The 19,754-nt window shown below is 39.4% G+C and overlaps 1 protein-coding gene across 5 annotated transcripts in view; it reads left to right on the top strand.

Annotated features, from left to right (window-relative positions):
- The window catches only part of NCOA7 (nuclear receptor coactivator 7), a 175,501-nt gene extending 156,478 nt beyond the window's left edge, over window positions 1-19,023 (top strand). For 4 of the 5 annotated variants that reach the window (XM_006143794.3, XM_006143796.3, XM_006143793.3 and 1 more), the window contains exons 12-16: window positions 8,735-8,860; window positions 10,486-10,638; window positions 16,618-16,713; window positions 17,114-17,187; window positions 17,808-19,023. In XM_006143794.3, the coding sequence (XP_006143856.1) occupies window positions 8,735-8,860; window positions 10,486-10,638; window positions 16,618-16,713; window positions 17,114-17,187; window positions 17,808-17,943 (585 nt within the window). In that variant the 3' untranslated portion in view covers window positions 17,944-19,023. Of the gene's footprint in view, window positions 1-7,166; window positions 7,414-8,734; window positions 8,861-10,485; window positions 10,639-16,617; window positions 16,714-17,113; window positions 17,188-17,807 lie in introns of those variants that run through there. The other variant, XM_006143797.3, reaches the window with a different exon arrangement.
- Window positions 19,024-19,754: the final 731 nt, after the last annotated feature.

Genomic DNA, 19,754 nt, shown 5'->3' with positions numbered 1-19,754 from the left:
CACAGAGATGAGCTCATCTGCCACCCCCATTATTCCATAAGTGTCACAGAATGAAATTACATAATATAAGGCTACTATATATTTTTCTAATTTCCAGAGGGCATGTATGTTCACCAGAGGGGGTAGGGAGAAAACATTCCTCAGTGGGCTATGCCACAGTACCTTTTCTACCATTTCTCTATCCCTTTAGGATCTGGGGCATGCACATACATGTGTCCTGAGTACTGTTCAAGCTACCAGGACTGGGACTTGAGTCATTGTCAGCCCCTGTGGGATCCAGCTCCCAGTACCTAGTGTATAAACATTGGGCTACAGGCCAGCCCCAAGAGTAGAAAATTTTTAAAAGATTTATTTAATTTTACTTATTATTATTATTTTAAATTTGCTATAGGGCATGTGCCTCACCAAAGAGAGACGGAGAAAGAGAGTGTGAGAAGGTGAGCCTCCAGGTCCAGAATCAAGCTATGGCCAGCCACAGAAGGGTCCAACATCTTAACCACCACACCACCTGCTAGCCCAGGGTACAAACATTTTAAAATCCTAATTTCTTACCTAATGCTAGCTTAACTTCATTTAAAGGAGAAACCCCTTCTGCTCACAGAAAGTATTTTTGCTATTATTCATCTCTAAGCATTTTTGCTATTGTGGAAGTTAAAAATGATGTAATTTCATTTTTAATTCCTTGATTACTATTAAGGATAGCATTAATATAAATATATTTTAGCCATTCATGTTTGTTCTTTGCAATGTCCATAGGGATATCATTTGCTTGTTTTCCTAAAGGAGCTTTAATAGTTTCATCACACTGAGTTCTTTATGATTATGGATAGTAGTTCTTTGTCTATGTTTTTTGACAGATTTCTTTTTTTAGTTTGCTATTTGCCTTTTAGTTTGTTTGTGGTTTTTATTTGTATTTTTCTTCCAGTGCTCTTATGTATAGGTGGCTCTGTAGAATCAATTGTTGGACCCAGTGCCATAACCACTGCGCCACCTGCTGACCCCATGTTTTCCCATCTTAATTAGTGGCATCCAACCGAGAACCCTACAAATTATCCCAGTTTCTTCTCATTCATCATCAGTGTAGCCAGTCATTTCTATCCAGAGTCTTGTAGGTTCTGTTCTTCAGCAGCTCAGGTACCTCTGCTCCCTTCTACCACCGATGCCTAGTCAGGTTTCTGCACCCTTCATTTGGACTTCCAAGGGCACCTCCACTCCAGCGCAGCATCAGTCCATCCCCACAATCCCCTGGAGATCCTTAAATAATTTTATTTCCTCAGGATGAGCAGATGGTGTAATGGCTATGTTGTTGGACTCCCATGTAATCTATCATAGTTTGAGTTCTGGACCCAGTGGCCTAATACTCACACTGGGCACGTGTGCGTGTATGCCCAAAATCCCAGGAGGAGAATGGAGTAGAAGAGATTGTGGCATGGCCATTCCCCCTGGGGGTGATTTCTTGCTCTCTTTATCTCTGTTTCTCTGTCTTTCTGGCAAGTGGATATGCCCTATAGGAAAAATATCTCTAAAATAATAATAGTAATAATAATAATAAGATGTTTTATTTCCTAATTTTATAAATGTATTTCCTGCATATTGTAGGAAATTTGGAAATTTTAGAAAAGTACAATGCAGAAAAATTTTAAGTAATATCTAATAACACCTGGCACTTGTACATTTCCTTCAACTTTTTTTTTTCTATTTTGTTTTAGAGTGTATTTTAGATGGTGATAGTGGGGGCAAATCTTGCTTTTCAGCTTTGCAAAAAAGATTTTGTTCTATTGCATAATTTTTTTATCTAGCTTTTCTCACATGACATATTGGGAAAGCCATATCATATTATGAAGATTTTAAGAGCCTCATTTTAAATGGTTGCATGGTATTTTTTATCTATGTTCTAATGTATTTAATAACTCCTTACTTTTGGGAGTCATTGTATTGGTTCAGGCATTTCACAGAGATGAGCTCATCTGCCACCCCCATTATTCCATAAGTGTCACAGAATGAAATTACATAATATAAGGCTACTATATATTTTTCTAATTTCCAGAGGGCATGTATGTTCACCAGAGGGGGTAGGGAGAAAACATTCCTCAGTGGGCTATGCCACAGTACCTTTTCTACCATTTCTCTATCCCTTTAGGATCTGGGGCATGCACATACATGTGTCCTGAGTACTGTTCAAGCTACCAGGACTGGGACTTGAGTCATTGTCAGCCCCTGTGGGATCCAGCTCCCAGTACCTAGTGTATAAACATTGGGCTACAGGCCAGCCCCAAGAGTAGAAAATTTTTAAAAGATTTATTTAATTTTACTTATTATTATTATTTTAAATTTGCTATAGGGCATGTGCCTCACCAAAGAGAGACGGAGAAAGAGAGTGTGAGAAGGTGAGCCTCCAGGTCCAGAATCAAGCTATGGCCAGCCACAGAAGGGTCCAACATCTTAACCACCACACCACCTGCTAGCCCAGGGTACAAACATTTTAAAATCCTAATTTCTTACCTAATGCTAGCTTAACTTCATTTAAAGGAGAAACCCCTTCTGCTCACAGAAAGTATTTTTGCTATTATTCATCTCTAAGCATTTTTGCTATTGTGGAAGTTAAAAATGATGTAATTTCATTTTTAATTCCTTGATTACTATTAAGGATAGCATTAATATAAATATATTTTAGCCATTCATGTTTGTTCTTTGCAATGTCCATAGGGATATCATTTGCTTGTTTTCCTAAAGGAGCTTTAATAGTTTCATCACACTGAGTTCTTTATGATTATGGATAGTAGTTCTTTGTCTATGTTTTTTGACAGATTTCTTTTTTTAGTTTGCTATTTGCCTTTTAGTTTGTTTGTGGTTTTTATTTGTATTTTTCTTCCAGTGCTCTTATGTATAGGTGGCTCTGTAGAATCAATTTAAACGCTACTCAATCTACAGATGAGTTTTTGAACATATGATAGATATTTTTGGCTCTAATTAATAACTTCTGATGCTTCCTTCATCTCATTGAAAGGTCTCATACATGTTCTGTGCTATCTGTTTAATTTGCCATTTAAATACACAAGAGTGCCCATATACGTCCATGCTTAAAACCCTCATTTCTTCCATTCCTACCCCATTGTCTCTAGCAATTGTGGTTCACCTGGTCAGTCATTAGAATGGAAAAACCCAATAATTTTTAAAAACCTGCATCCCAGACCCTTATCACTAAAATCTTCGATTCAGTAGATTTGGAGGAAAAATGCTGGAATCTATATTTTCAAAAGATCCTACATGATTTTGAAGACCAGCCAGATTTTAGAAACACTAGCCTGTAGGATAAACTCAAGCCCCATTTATTGTCTGTACTTTTGGCTTCTCCCCAGCCTCACCCACCCTCATCTCTACTTCCCTCACTCTCTATTCTCCAGCCATAGTGAAACTAGAAGCCATCTCTGTGTTCCTATTGCTTTCTATACCTGGAACATCACCCCTTTCCCCACCCTTTGCTCACAAAATGAAGTTCCTTCTCCAGTATGAATAAGCCATCTCAGAACTCTCGGGTAACCCGTCTCCTTTAAACTTCAGTCATACCCTTTGAGCATGCTTATCACATGAAGTGGCATTTGTTTATTTATCATCGTAATCACCTCTCTACTGTCTCCTCATCCACTAGAACCAGGCCTCTTGGTGTGCTCATGTTTAGCACAGCACTCAGTTTTCAGCATCATATAGGAAGTGTAGAGAGCACTCATACGTGGTAGATGTCAGAAAGTGCCACTTACTGAAATATTGTTTCTCTGGCATAATGTCTGTGATTGTGATCCAGATTGTGTCTGCCCTTTATATTGAAAGCCTGTTCTGGCTGACCTGGGACTGGTCAGTGAATATCTGCCAGAGTCCTGTTTCTAACTGACCCCCTGGCTGAGCTATGCAGTGGCATTCTGAACCTCTTAGCAGTCCACCATGCTGAAAGGCCACTTCACATCTGGAAGAGTCACAGAAAGAGCTTGAAAATTCACCCAGCAGCTATCTACCATTGCTTCCAGCCCTTGACATCAGTCTGAAGACTACAGGAGGACTCATTTGCTTATTAATCTTTAAAACTAATTCTAAACTATAAAATGATAAATAGGATTTTCCCAACTGGTTTTATAAGTCTGAATCTCAGATGACATCTTTCACAGCTTCATCCTTCATATAAACCAGATGTTCTCCCATTCATTGCAGTCTCTTATACCCACCAAACAAAGCATGGTATTGAAGCAAATGTCATTTTTTAATTGTAATGAACCAAGCTACTTTAGTTAGAGGCTCCTTCCCATACTTGCTTTGAGATTCAAACTGATGCCAAGAGTCATACATAACATTTAACATGGATGTTTAACCTTCAAGAACTGTCCAAAGACCAAATAACAAATTTACTTATAGAGTAATTGACTTTGGGACCAGCAGTTAGCATAATGACTATGTTGCTGAACTCCCATGTAGTCGGCTGCAGTTCGAGTCCCGGACCCAGTGGCTTAAACTCATGCCAGGCACGTGTGCGTGTGTGCCCAAGATCCTGAGAGGAGAATGGAGGAAAAGGGATTGCAACGTGGCTATCCCCCCCCACCACCAGGGGTGATTTCTTGCTTTCTGTCCCTCTGTCTCTCTGTCTTTCTGGCGAGTGCATGTGCCCTGTAGCAAAAAAACTCTCAAAAAAAAAAAAAGAGTAATTGACTTTTATTCATGATTCATTAATCAAGGCAGCCTCCATTCTACAAAATAGAATGAGAGCTTCCACTGGGCAATATCCAAACAGTGGGTTTTGTAAGATGGAACAAGGAAACACACACTGGGAAAAAAACTTCTGTGCTAGCATAGGTTACTTTTTTATAAGGGTTAAAACGGAAGGGACTTGCTTATTACACTGATACAGGTAAACTGGAATATTCTGTCTTCAGGAAAAACTAGTCTGTTTTGGATTCTATTTTCTTACACTTGCAGTTTGATTATATGGCATTTTGCATAAGTGATTTATTTTAGTTTGGCCTCTTCTACTGGAGCCTAGTATAGGAACTGAATACAAGATAACGTTTTCCCATAATTTTTGTTTAGTAGTACCGGGAAAAAGAAAAATGAAAAGACAAGGCTAGAAAAGCGAAGTTAGCCAGAGGACAATTAAGATGAAAAGTGGAAGGAGGAGAAAAACCAATGGAGTTTTATTGTCCTGTTAGGAAACCAGTTTCAAAGGTGAAAGTGTCAGTTTACAGTCTCACAGCTCTGCCTGACAGGAAGTGTTTGCTCTAAATCCTAATTTGGGTGTGTTCCTGTAGAAATGGCAAGCTCTCTCCTAAGGGAAACAGAAACTCAATCATGCACGAAACTAGACACTGAAGAAGCAGTTGTAGTTCAGCGTGGCCACAAGTAACTGTGGTGTGGAGACAGAGAAAAGCTGCTCTTCATTAGAGAGCAAGTAATACTCTTCACAATGAGAGGCCGAAGATTGCCCGTGGACATTCAGATCTTTTATTGTGCCAGACCTGACCAAGAGCCTTTTGTGAAGGTATGTTGGAGTGTGTTCTCAAGAGCTGAGAAGGTGCCGGTGAGTTCTCAGTGATCTGTCACTCAGTGCGTTTTAAAATTCCTTCTAATTAGAAAGGATTTCACCGACATTTCAAGCACAGCAGGTATTTTATTTGGTGTGGAGATGGATATGGTGTGGTTCCTCCTTCCCTTTTGAAGCCAGACATTGTATTTGATTTTTTTTTTTCTTTTCACAGCCTGGTTTTGTATCTGTGGCAATTGTAGAGTTCACCAAAAACAAATGGCACTTTATTTAATACATTTAAAATGTTAGAGTCATGATTTTTGATAGTGTTTTCTCTGCACAAACAGTCCTCCAGAAGACGGTAAAATTTACAAGTGAATTTCCTTACTCGTGCATCTCAGATAGTGGCGGGAACTTTATTTCTGCCGCTGTGCATCTTAGAAAGAGAGTCATGCATTATCTGACAGCTCTCACTAGGTGGGACTTTAATGCTTTTTCTCTTTAATACACTTGCTAAAATGGGTAACCAGGAATTTTTGTGAATTAGAGTCTAATAGAGATCTTTCCATTTCAGAATAATTTGTTTGTTTATATTTAATTTTAAAAAGGCAAAAAAATGGATTTTGAAGTGAAATGGATGCTGGTAGTTCCTAAGCATAGCTACAGCTGAATAATACATGTTCGGTACAGTGTGATGTCTCTTGATTTAGAAGGAAAGAAGACTAGAATACTTTGATCATCTCTAAACTGTACATAAAGAACCATGACCTACTTGTAATTTAGAGTAAAGCCTCTGCTCTTTTCCTTGTTGTTCCTGGGAGCTCTTATCATTCATTATTTTTATCAGAACTCGGCTGCAGTTCGAGTCCCGGACCCAGTGGCTTAAACTCATGCCAGGCACGTGTGCGTGTGTGCCCAAGATCCTGAGAGGAGAATGGAGGAAAAGGGATTGCAACGTGGCTATCCCCCCCCACCACCAGGGGTGATTTCTTGCTTTCTGTCCCTCTGTCTCTCTGTCTTTCTGGCGAGTGCATGTGCCCTGTAGCAAAAAAACTCTCAAAAAAAAAAAAAGAGTAATTGACTTTTATTCATGATTCATTAATCAAGGCAGCCTCCATTCTACAAAATAGAATGAGAGCTTCCACTGGGCAATATCCAAACAGTGGGTTTTGTAAGATGGAACAAGGAAACACACACTGGGAAAAAAACTTCTGTGCTAGCATAGGTTACTTTTTTATAAGGGTTAAAACGGAAGGGACTTGCTTATTACACTGATACAGGTAAACTGGAATATTCTGTCTTCAGGAAAAACTAGTCTGTTTTGGATTCTATTTTCTTACACTTGCAGTTTGATTATATGGCATTTTGCATAAGTGATTTATTTTAGTTTGGCCTCTTCTACTGGAGCCTAGTATAGGAACTGAATACAAGATAACGTTTTCCCATAATTTTTGTTTAGTAGTACCGGGAAAAAGAAAAATGAAAAGACAAGGCTAGAAAAGCGAAGTTAGCCAGAGGACAATTAAGATGAAAAGTGGAAGGAGGAGAAAAACCAATGGAGTTTTATTGTCCTGTTAGGAAACCAGTTTCAAAGGTGAAAGTGTCAGTTTACAGTCTCACAGCTCTGCCTGACAGGAAGTGTTTGCTCTAAATCCTAATTTGGGTGTGTTCCTGTAGAAATGGCAAGCTCTCTCCTAAGGGAAACAGAAACTCAATCATGCACGAAACTAGACACTGAAGAAGCAGTTGTAGTTCAGCGTGGCCACAAGTAACTGTGGTGTGGAGACAGAGAAAAGCTGCTCTTCATTAGAGAGCAAGTAATACTCTTCACAATGAGAGGCCGAAGATTGCCCGTGGACATTCAGATCTTTTATTGTGCCAGACCTGACCAAGAGCCTTTTGTGAAGGTATGTTGGAGTGTGTTCTCAAGAGCTGAGAAGGTGCCGGTGAGTTCTCAGTGATCTGTCACTCAGTGCGTTTTAAAATTCCTTCTAATTAGAAAGGATTTCACCGACATTTCAAGCACAGCAGGTATTTTATTTGGTGTGGAGATGGATATGGTGTGGTTCCTCCTTCCCTTTTGAAGCCAGACATTGTATTTGATTTTTTTTTTTCTTTTCACAGCCTGGTTTTGTATCTGTGGCAATTGTAGAGTTCACCAAAAACAAATGGCACTTTATTTAATACATTTAAAATGTTAGAGTCATGATTTTTGATAGTGTTTTCTCTGCACAAACAGTCCTCCAGAAGACGGTAAAATTTACAAGTGAATTTCCTTACTCGTGCATCTCAGATAGTGGCGGGAACTTTATTTCTGCCGCTGTGCATCTTAGAAAGAGAGTCATGCATTATCTGACAGCTCTCACTAGGTGGGACTTTAATGCTTTTTCTCTTTAATACACTTGCTAAAATGGGTAACCAGGAATTTTTGTGAATTAGAGTCTAATAGAGATCTTTCCATTTCAGAATAATTTGTTTGTTTATATTTAATTTTAAAAAGGCAAAAAAATGGATTTTGAAGTGAAATGGATGCTGGTAGTTCCTAAGCATAGCTACAGCTGAATAATACATGTTCGGTACAGTGTGATGTCTCTTGATTTAGAAGGAAAGAAGACTAGAATACTTTGATCATCTCTAAACTGTACATAAAGAACCATGACCTACTTGTAATTTAGAGTAAAGCCTCTGCTCTTTTCCTTGTTGTTCCTGGGAGCTCTTATCATTCATTATTTTTATCAGAACTGGTTTCTATGTGCACAACCTGGAGAGAGAATGCCAGGAACCTTGATTAAAAACTGTCCTTATCATCCCAAACACCCTATTTATAGAAAGCTTACTGAATGATCTCTGATTAGTCCCTTAACAATTCAAACTTAGATGCTGGCTACAGGTGAATAGTTTAGGTCATTTCAAGGTAAAAGTTGCTTAAAGAGTGATATAAGCACACCATTCTCACTCAGTGACTGAACAATCAACAGCCATAATAAAACTAGAAAACTCATGACTTTAATTTGTCTGTAGTCAATGCCAATGCCTCAGCTGGACTGCTTTAAATTCTGTATTTGTTCTAAAATGTAAGAGTTTTAGAAATTTCCGCCAAGTCTTGTTCAATGTATCTCCAACTGAGGAAGCTTCATCTTTTCAGGCAATTGTTTACCTGAGGTAGGTTTTTAGCAGTTGGAAGGAAAGTAGCTACATCATTTTTCTTGGCTTGTTTTCTCATTTTAGATCATCACTGTGGAGGAGGCAAAGCGTCGGAAAAGCACATGCAGCTATTATGAGGACGACGAGGAGGAAGTGTTGCCTATTCTGCAGCCCCACAGTGCGCTCCTGGAGAACATGCACATAGAGCAGGTGGGCCATCCCTGGGAAGTAGCAGGGGGTGTTGAAGGCCTTAAGTGGCATTTCCCATGCAACACCACACTCGTGTCTTCCACTCATGCTGTAGGATGAGTCGGGTTGGAAAGGGAAGATGCTACAGCCTACCAAGGCCAGCGTCCCCCTTCTCTGCTTCCGAAAAGCTACAGCATCTCATTCTTTGATCTCTTCTCGGAAGTGCAAGCAGTTGGTCAGACACTAATATCCTTCTCTCAAATATGAAGGAAAAGCCATTTTTTTTCATCTTAAAACAAGTTTGCAGAGTCTCCATGACTTTAATTTATACAGCTCAATAAAAGTAAAGTAGCAAATACACTTCCTTTATGAAAAATTCTACCCTCTAGAAAGAAATTTCCTTTTTATGTAATTTTCATTGAGTGTATTTTCTGAAAATTTATTACTTATAGCTTATGAAATAGTATTCATGTATTTATATTTGATCCTTAGTAAAGAATCTCTTTTACTTCTCTCATTGATGGGCTTAGAAAATGGAATTTTAGAGACCTCAAAGCATCATCAAGTTCAGCCTCCCTTGGTTTACAAATGAGTCAGTATAGGCCTAGGAAAGCCAAGAAACGTAACCAGGCCATCAGCAGAGGTGGGGTTCATGCTGATGGCAAAACTCATTTTAAGTATTCAGGAGACTTAGCACCTCATTGTCTTCCTTGGTAGTGTTTTTGGAGAGTATATAGATGGTCCTCAACTTACAGTAGTTCAACTTACAATTTTTTCGACTTTATGATTGTGTGAAAGTGATACATATTAAATAGAAACTGTATTTTGAGTACCCATACAGCCATTCTCTTTCCATTTTCAGCAAAGTATTCAGTAAATTATATGAGCTATTCAATATGTTGTTATAAATAGGTTTTATGTGAGATGATTTTGCATAATTGTAGGCTAATATCTGTGTTCTGAGCAAATTTAAGGTGGGATAGACAAAGCTATATATTATTTGGTAGGTTAGGTGTATCAAATCCATCTTTGACTTTTGATTTTTCAGTTTACAGTGAGCTTATCATGATGTAATCTCATTGTAAGTCAAGAACATCTATACATTATTCATATTGATGATAGCCAAGCTCAAGCTAAATATTGACGGATGTAGGTGAAAGATGCAGGTCCAGTGAGAACAGACCACATCCGATTTCTAGCATGGAACACCTGCTTTCTCGCTCTCACTTCTAGAGGGAGCTGCCATTGTCAGTAGCAATTCTGAGGTCAAGAGAGATTAGAAGGAACAAATAGAGAAATATGAACTGTTTGGTGGAAGTCAGGTTGAAGTAAGGAAGAGCATGTGTCTAGTTTACAGTCCTTATGCTGCTTAATCTGTGTCTACAACTGTACAATGGTACAGGCACCTTGGTCAGGTCCATGAGCAGGGAAGCATCTTCTGTGCAGCAAGGTAAACACTGTCGAGCAGTGATTTGTTCATCACTTTCTGGGATTATAGAGGCAAATATTTGCTATGATAAAGGGGAGCAATATGTAAGTAAGTATATGATTTTGAGTTTGAATCACAGTCTCATGATTTATACCACAAGTTTCTCAGTGTTTTTTGGGTGAGCCATCTACTTACATCTCCATCTTTGAATCTGCAGCTGGCCCGACGCCTTCCAGCCAGGGTGCAAGGGTATCCATGGAGACTGGCCTATAGCACATTAGAACATGGGACTAGCTTGAAAACTCTCTATCGGAAATCAGCCTCACTAGATAGTCCTGTCCTATTGGTCATCAAAGATATGGATAATCAGGTGAGTCCTCTTTCTCTCATAGAAAACATTTTTAATGATAATTTTCAAACCTGCCCAACAGTAGAGAGACTAGTACAATAAAATCTCATGACCCAGAATCCACATTTAGCAGGATTTTGCCACATTTGCTTCTTCTGTGTTTCTTTTTCTTTTTTAAGTTTATTTTTATTTATGACAAAAAGCACATGTGTGCACATGAGAGAGAAAGAGAAAGTACTTCTAACAGGGCCAAATCACCTTGCAATCCTTTTTCTCCAGCTCTCCATCCTGTCAGGATCCTGGGCATGCATGAGCACGAGCCCAACATGAAGCCAATGGGGCTAGGATTTGAACCCTGGTCATATCTTTCTTTTGTTTAATCTTTATTTCTAATTTGAAGTAAATCCTAATAAGTCATTCTACCCCATGTATTTCAGAATCTTCTTAAAATGGAGCGTGTTTCCAAATATAATCACAATCTAATATTATTTTTTCCTATGGCCACCATGGAGTAGGAAACTATAATGATATTCCATAACCTGCAGCTGGAAAATTAGGGAAATGGCAAAGTCTAGGTTTGGAAATAGTTGTAGAGTAAGCTTCAGAAGCAGACCAGAGCTTTTCCATGTGGCTGAAGTTGTGTCCATAAAACTTGCCTGCGTCATGGCCATGATGGAGAGTCAGATAAGACCATGGTATGCAGTGCCTGAAGGACTCACTTTTTAAGAAGCAGCAGGAAATGTTCTGGACATTCTTGACTATGTGTGCTCACCTGCATTACAGTTGGTCTTTTTTGAAGACATTGGTGAAATCTAGAGATTACCCCTATCTACTCTACACAGTTACTATCTCTCAAGTCAGCTTGGAGTATGAGTGGAATCTGTCTTGATTTCTTTTTTTGTGGAAAGGTTTTTGCCATAGGGCGTGTGCTCTCACCAGACAGACAGAGAGAGAGGCAGAGAGACAGAAAGCGAGAAATCACTCCCCAGGGGGGATGGCCACGCCGCAGTCCCTTCTCCATTCTTCTCTTGGGATCTTGGGCATGCACGCACATGCGCCCAGTGTGAGTTTTAAGCCACCGGGTCTGGGACGCGAACCACAGTCGACTACATGGGAGTCCAGCGACATAGCCATTACGCTAACTGCTGGTCCCTGTCTTGATTTCTTTCATTTACTAATCATTCAGTCACAAGGGAAGGCATCACTCAAGTCTGCCCTTTAGTCATTTTAGTTTTTTGCTTTTTTGTTTGTTTGTTTGCTATAGAGCATGTACATTTACCAGAAAAAAGACAGAGACAGTGAGAGAGAGAAAGCATCCCTTAGAGGGGATAGCCACACTACAATCCCTTCTACCCCATACTCTTTTCAAGATTTTGGGCACACATGCCCAGCATATTCTTCAAGTTACTGGGCCCAGGACTTGAGCTTTACAGTTAGCCATGTGGGATCCATAACACCACTTGCTGGTCCACCACTCATTTCAATTTGAGCCGTGTTACATTAAGAAGAAGTTCTTCTTAAGCTTTTAAGATGTGGTTGTATTTAAGCAGATTTTATTCACCCACAATTTACGCATTTATTTATCCACTGGACCAATGTTTAATGGGTGCCTGTTACATGCAAGGTACTATTAGGCATTGAGAGTTTCTGTGGAGCACAAAATCTTTATATTGACAATGTCCCATCTCTATTATTTTAAAGTTTACTTATTTATTTCTTCCATGAGAGGGAGAGAGTTGGCTGGAGGGTGGGAGGAGCACACCCAATGAGTCTTCATGCTGCCATCTACTCCCAGCCTCAGCCAGCCTTGATCATGGGACTGTGTGCACATGCCCAGCATATAGGGAGGCCTTGGGATATGAACCTGGGATCTTCTCTTGTGAGCCCAGTATTGCAGAGCTATATTACTACTGTGCTGCCAGCTGGCCCATGCCTACCTCTTAATGAGTGATATAAATGGGATCATTTTAGAGGAAATGGAATTTTGCTGTCATAATTTGTCACAGGAAAAATTAAGGGAGAGATAAGGGTACTGAAGACACTGTCTTTCCCAATGGTGTTCTTTTTTACTTTATTGCAGAATCATTGTAGCCTAAGAGTTGTTGGGAGGAGTCTGGTTAATATTTTAGTCACTGTTATTATTTCCTGGTCAATGGCATTTTGTTTAATAATGATCTAAGCTGCTAAGTGGTTACAGATTCCAGCTAAAACATTAAAAATAATAATAACAGGTGGTCGAATATGGAATGACTTAGAAATTTAATGCAATGTTTGAGAAACTGGGTGCTGTTTTTTTAAAACATAGCTAGATTGTCTTAGTCTAAACACACAAACATTCCCCATAACTGTAGATTCATTTCCCTGATTATTTACCAAAGGTGATTGATTTGTTGCAAGTGTGATGATTCACACAGAGCAGGAATTGACAATGCACAATTTCATCAAGCTTCCTCGTAGCGGATACTTGCAGAAGACCTACAACTAATGCATACACTACTTGTCCAGGCTGGAGTCCTACTGAATCATGTACCCTGAAGGCACTTGTGCGATTTGAAAACACCTGGACCCTAACTCTGATTTCCCTACCCTATCAACCCCCAAGGGCAGAGTGTGATTTGCATTTTTTAGCATGGTAGAACAACACCTGTAAGTTTATATGAAAATGAATTACATAAAATTCTAATATACAATATTCTATATGTACAATGACAGCAATGAAGAACTCTGCAGAATTAATCCCCAGTAAAATAACCGTAACTGATAAAATCTGCAAAAATAGCAGTTACCTGAAGTCTTCGGAAAATGTCCTAAGGGCATAGAGCAAGTGATGAAATAGACAAGAAAATCTAATCAATCTCAATAATAGCACGAAATTCTGTGGTGCTTATGGCTCAACCTCATCCTCCCCAAAACCCACAGCTTGTACTGACAGTAGCTACACTCTGCATAAGTGTGGCCAAGAAGATGATGTTCTCTCTCCCCACAGTTGCCAGTCAAGGGCTATGGTATACCCTCTCTAGTTGCAGTTCCCCAGCAAGTCTTATCTTCCACCTAACCCAGGCAGTTGTGGCCTAGAGCAGGGATCCCCCACGTTGGGCCTTGCACTGGTGCTGGTCCATGGCCTATTGCTCCTCCTATCCCTCCCTTGCCCGGCCACACACTAGGAGGTGGGTGGTGGACCAGCGAGGGAGGCTTCATTTGTGTTTGTAACCATTCCCCATCACTCACATTGTTGCCTGGGCTCTGTCTCTTGTCAGATCAATGTGCTCATGGGAGCATAAATCCTATTGTTATATGATTGTTTCATTGTATATTTCAGTGTTCTAGTGGAGGAAATGGGGTGCACAGTGGATGTGGTGTGCTTGTGTCATCTAAGTATACATTCCCCAGCCTGCTCCGCCCATAGAGGGATTATTTTCCATGAGGTTAGTCCCTGGGGCCAAGAAGGTTGGAGACTGCTGGCCTAGAGGAAGGAGGTTCTCTTCTATCCAGCCTCCTCTCATAGGGCAGATGCTCACCATAGGCATGGCAGCCTGGGAATACAGCGGTCTCCACCACTGTTGTAGTAGCTCATAAGACAGAAGTTCCACACCAAGTGGAGCAAGCCGAAACCAGAGCTACTGCCCTGCCCAGCACCTGCTTGTAAAATAAGGTCATTCCTCTGAGAGAACATACATTTAGTCCATTCTGTTGCTAACAAATACCCAAGATTGGGTGATTAATAAAGAAATAGGGGTTTATTCCCTCACGATTCTGGTGGCTGGAAAGTACAAAGGTGTAGATCTGGCATTAGGCTGGCCTACATCTGGCAACATAAAGCAACAGCTCTCGAGAGAACTAACCCCTTCTCAGGAGAACTGGAACTCACTGAGTCTCAAAAGACAGCATTGATCTAGTGGTGATGCTTCCATGATGCAGTCATCAGGATCCAGTCAACTGCACACTGGGTATCACTACCTCCCAACACCAAATTCCAAACACAAAACTTGAGGAGACAAACCCACTATCCAGATCATAACAAATGCCATTATATACAGGTTACCTACAACTTCTGTCTAAGTAAGTTAATCAAAGCAAACAAAGCAAATGGGTATTTTCTTACACAATCACAGTGCTGTAGACCTAACCAAATTAGCAATAATTCGGTATTATCTCATCCCTAATTCTTAAATGGATTTCCATTATTGCTAAGAACATTTTAGCTACAAAAGAATATAATTATGTAGAACCTTGTGGTAGATGAAGGACTAAGAACGAGTTTCTTATTAATTGATCAAAAAGGGACCTACTTTTTCCACCTATTGCCATTGCTCTTCTGGTCACATTTTAGCACCATGCTTTTAAAATTAGATGCTATCTTAGGTTTTCCCGGTCCTGGTGATTAAGTAGCTGGATCCCACATAGCCAACTGCACAGTTGGAGTCCTGGACCCTGCAGCTTGAGAAACATACCTAGCTCATGTGTGTGCTTAAAATTTTAAAAGAAGAGAGAAATGGAGGAGAAGGGATTGTGGTGTGACCATGCCCAGTGGGAGGTGCTTTCTTACTTTCCCTGTCTTTATCTCTTTTTCTCCCTGTCTCTCTCTGACAAGCACATGCAGCCTCTGGGGGGGGGAAGCTATCTTTGTTATATTTTAGTTGTTTTACTGAAGATCACCAGAAGAGAAACAGATGCGTTATTACTGTTTTGCTTTTCTTTGTTCTTACAGCTGTACAGAAAGGTTTGGTAAAAGGAAGTATTAAGAACATGAGTTAGAAAAAGTTCCTAGACCTCTACTGTACCTAATATTGAGTATTTCAAGTCATCAGGAACTAAGCGTAATTGGTGGAGAGTGCATAGTAACTATCATCCATTGCAAGTTTTGTTGGGGACCAGCAGTTAGCGTAATGACTATGTCGCTGGACTCCCATGTAGTTGACCGCAGTTCGTGTCCTGGACCCGGTGGCTTAAAACTCACGCTGGACGCGTGTGCATGCGTGCCCAAGAGAGGAGAATGGAGGAGAAGGGATTGCGGCGTGGCCATCCTCCCTGGGGGTTGATTTCTCGCTTTCTATCTCTCTGTCTGTCTGGTGAGCGTACACGCCCTATAGCAAAAACATCTCCAAAAAAAAAAAAAAAGTTTTTTTGAAAAATGGTAAGACTTTATGTGAGATAACTTCTATTCAAAGTAGTGTCTGACAAGTGGAATTTGGAGTAGGAAACATATATGACTCACCTAGGGACATTTTCAAAAAGATATGTATGCTCATCTTTGTCAACCCCTACAAATACAGATCAGGGTTTGAACAGAGGGATAGGGTGCTGGGGAAGTGGTAAACATATTCTGAAAATATGTCCCTCGTGCAACTTGGCCCTCCTTCCTTCCCAACAAGAATAAGTAGAATAATCAGTGATTTAAACATACCAAATCTCCCTTAAAGCCCATAGTGTTATAAAGTTGTTATTTTTTTCTTAAAAATCACTGCAAAACAAGATACATTGAATCAATCACATTAAGGATATAATTTTAATCAGTGTATTATTAACTCATTATTACAAATCCAAAGGAAGGACACCTTATTTTCACAAAGGAAGCATTCAGCTATGATACCACTTTCAAAACACCTAAGAGATATGGCTTTTCTCAAGAACTCATTCCTACATGCAAGATTCATTTTGTTGTTTAATATTCCCAACATGTTGTCTATATTCACTAAAGGAAATTTGTTTCCATACTGGGCTTTGGAAGTCTTTAAAAATTGGAAGAAATCACTGGCCTTTGATAAACAAATCCTCTGGGTGGGTTTTTCACTTACCAGAAAGTCTGGTTGCTTGGGTTTTAATAAGAGCTGGGGACATTTTGTTGGTGTTTTTCTTTTAGAGCTCCGTTTTAGTAATAATCTTTGCTGAAGAGGGCATAATGAGATCTTAGAACAAGACTGTGTCAAAAATATTTCAGAGAGCCTTTTATAGAGATGTTCAGATGTACAAATAGATGTCATTTATCTTTTCTTTTGACAGATTTTTGGAGCATATGCAACTCATCCATTCAAGTTCAGTGACCACTATTACGGCACGGGCGAAACTTTTCTCTACACATTTAGCCCTAATTTCAAGGTACCTAGATGGAGAAATGTCATACTTCCCAAAGTCACACTGTCTGCATTAGAAACGGATGGGTGTGAGGGTGTGGAAGTGGCAGTGAGCATTGGGGCAGCAGCTCTCCTGTAACCTCAGCGGGGCTCACTGCAGCATACAAATTGCTTAGGGTCTCTGGCCCTCGGAGTTGCTTAGTCTGGGATCCAGGAAGGGATTACAGTTAGAGCAAGCATGTGCCCAAAAGGTCTTTCCTACTTCATGACCATATCAGAGATTTGATGTGAGCCAAGTCTGCAGTGAGAAGCTTCCCTAGGCAGTAGGGTGGATCCCTTTCATACAGAGGTGTTCTCTAGTATTCTCTTTCTTCTGCTTCTCCAGATTAAAATGTCTGCTCTCTCTTTTGTGTTTCTACCCCAAGGTCTTTAAGTGGAGTGGAGAAAACTCGTATTTTATCAATGGAGACATAAGTTCTTTAGAACTTGGTGGTGGAGGGTAAGGTTTTTGTTTTTTTTGTTGTAGTTGTTGTTTTACCATATGGCCCGTGTAAGCCTGCTTTGACTCTAGCCCTTTTGCTTAGATTAACTAGGAAAATGACCTTAATAGCACATGACACTAAAAATCAAAGATGTCATTATTTTTATGCCTAAATGAAAAACTACCACTATTTGTCTTATTACTTTTTTTTTTTTTTGGAGAGGTTTTTGCTATAGGGCATGTGCGCTCGCCAGACAAAGAGAGACAGAGAGACAGAAAGCAAGAAATCACCCCCCAGAGGGGATGGCCATGCCACAGTCCCTTCTCCTGCATTCTCCTCTCGGGATCTTGGGCATGCATGCACACGCGCCCGGTGTGAGTTTTAAGCCACTGGGTCGGGGACACGACCCGTGGTCGACTACATGGGAGTCCAGCGACATAGCCATTACACTAACTGCTGGCCCCTCCCCTATTTGTCTTTTAAAAGATAGGTCATCTAAAGGAAGTATATCCTTTGTATTACAAGCAGTTTAGGATTTTGTCTGTCTATGGCATAAAGAGAAGATAGGGCAAGAGAGAGTAAAAAGTGTGCAACATGAGTTAAGCAATGTCACCTCCTTTTTTTTTTACTTTTTCAGGGGACGTTTTGGCTTGTGGCTAGATGCTGATTTATATCATGGACGAAGCAACTCTTGCAGCACTTTCAATAATGACATTCTATCCAAAAAGGAAGACTTCATAGTTCAGGACCTAGAAGTATGGACATTTGAGTGAAATTCAGACTGCCTTAAGATACCTTACAGAGACTGGGTTCGGTCAGCCCTCCTGGAGCTGGCTGGAAGATGAAGCCCCAGCTCAGGCTGCCTCATCCCACCATCCTGCTTTCTTTCTGCCATCATTTCAGAGCATGATCACACTGCAGAAAGATTCTGAAAGGTACGTGTGGAGGCAGACACTGAAGAAAGAAATCTGAAGTTCACATGGAAAGACTTTGTACTTCTACTTCCTTTAATTCCATACAGTGAGGAATCAGAGTGTTTATAGATGTATGAGTTGAATGCAATTTTTATTTTTGGTAACTGTGAAAAAAATAAGATACTGTGGAAATATATACATGCCTTGTGTATTTATCAGCATAATTTTCATTACCAAAATGTACAGATTTTGTTTGCCATGAAAAAGGTGAGTTTCATTTAGAAAAATTGGAAGTGCACAGCACTTAAAGGGAATATATGATTTTTTTTAAACTTTTATTTATTATTTCTAGTATATTGTCTAAAATGTGTTGGCAGGTTTTTTTTTTCTTTTAATGTGTCAAAAATTGAAATAAAGAAATGTACACATTTTGTGCTATGTTTTGGGAACAAATCTGTTTGATTTATATAGTTTTATATTGAATTTTTTTTTGCCCTGATTGTTTAGGGTAAATAGATAAATTAGCAAAATATCTATCTATCTACCTACCTATTTACCTACCTACCTACCTATCTAGATATACCTAGATTCCTAGATCTAGATACCTAGATAGATAGATAGATACATGCATTTTTAAAAACTCATTATTAGTGTCTATTGATCTGACTATTAGAGGCCAGCTTTTCATTTAGTCATTAAACAAGGTACATTTTTAGTTACTTACTCTGAGCATATTTGTGTAAAGAAGAATATGCCATTCCTCACAGCATAAATTGATACTTAAAGAAATGGATACCTTTATGAACCTAGACTTATGACAAACCAGCTTTAGAAAAGAAAATGTTTTGTTTTGTTTTTTATAAAATTATATGTGTTAATAACAAAAACTTTATTTTATCGTTTTTTTTTTTCCACAACTCTCCCTGAGCGTTTGCATTAACAAACAGGCCTCCATTTTAAGAGACTGTGTTTTAATTTCTGCATTTTTAAAATCAAATGAAAAATGTTGAATTGGCCCAATTGTCTTGGTTTCTGGATTCTCTTATTTAAGAAAAAGCAGTGCAAGAAAATTCATTCATACAAAAATTGGAATGAAAAGGAAAATATTTTTAAAATATCAAACCATTCTCACATTATAAACACTCCTATTAAAAAATATAGCCAAATTATTGATGCCGGACTTCAATGAAAGCCAAAGACTGCTAGTGGAAACAATTTTTGAATAGCCAAAGCTGAAAATGGGTTGTCATAAATTACTTCCCTAATAAACTCTGAAAGGAAAAATGAGTAACAAGTAATATTTACATTCCTGCATTTTAGAAGAAAATGTTCTTAGAGTATTAGCCTCAAACTGGCAGAATATTTTCTTTATGTTAATTCTCCTATTTTAGACTGTTTGTAAAGGAGAACAAATTGTCAGTGGTCTCCTGTCAGATCAGCAGTCATTGTCCTCCACTCACATTCCATGCAAGTTTAAATAAATGCTATACCATTTAAAATCTGTAGCCTGGGTATTCTTCTCACTCAGGCTCTATTCAGGACTCTTGATTAACAACGTATTGGCAGTTTAACCTTGATCTGCTTGTTCAGTAATGTGTTGGTGTGAAATAGCGGGACTGTCTCATGATGGTCGCATTTACCACTTATGCCATTTGCAACCATATGCTATT

The sequence above is a fragment of the Tupaia chinensis genome, unplaced genomic scaffold (genome assembly GCF_000334495.1).
Source record: "Tupaia chinensis unplaced genomic scaffold, TupChi_1.0 Scaffold000106_1, whole genome shotgun sequence".
NCBI lineage: Eukaryota > Metazoa > Chordata > Mammalia > Scandentia > Tupaiidae > Tupaia > Tupaia belangeri.
This window is presented reverse-complemented; position numbering and strand designations above follow the sequence as displayed.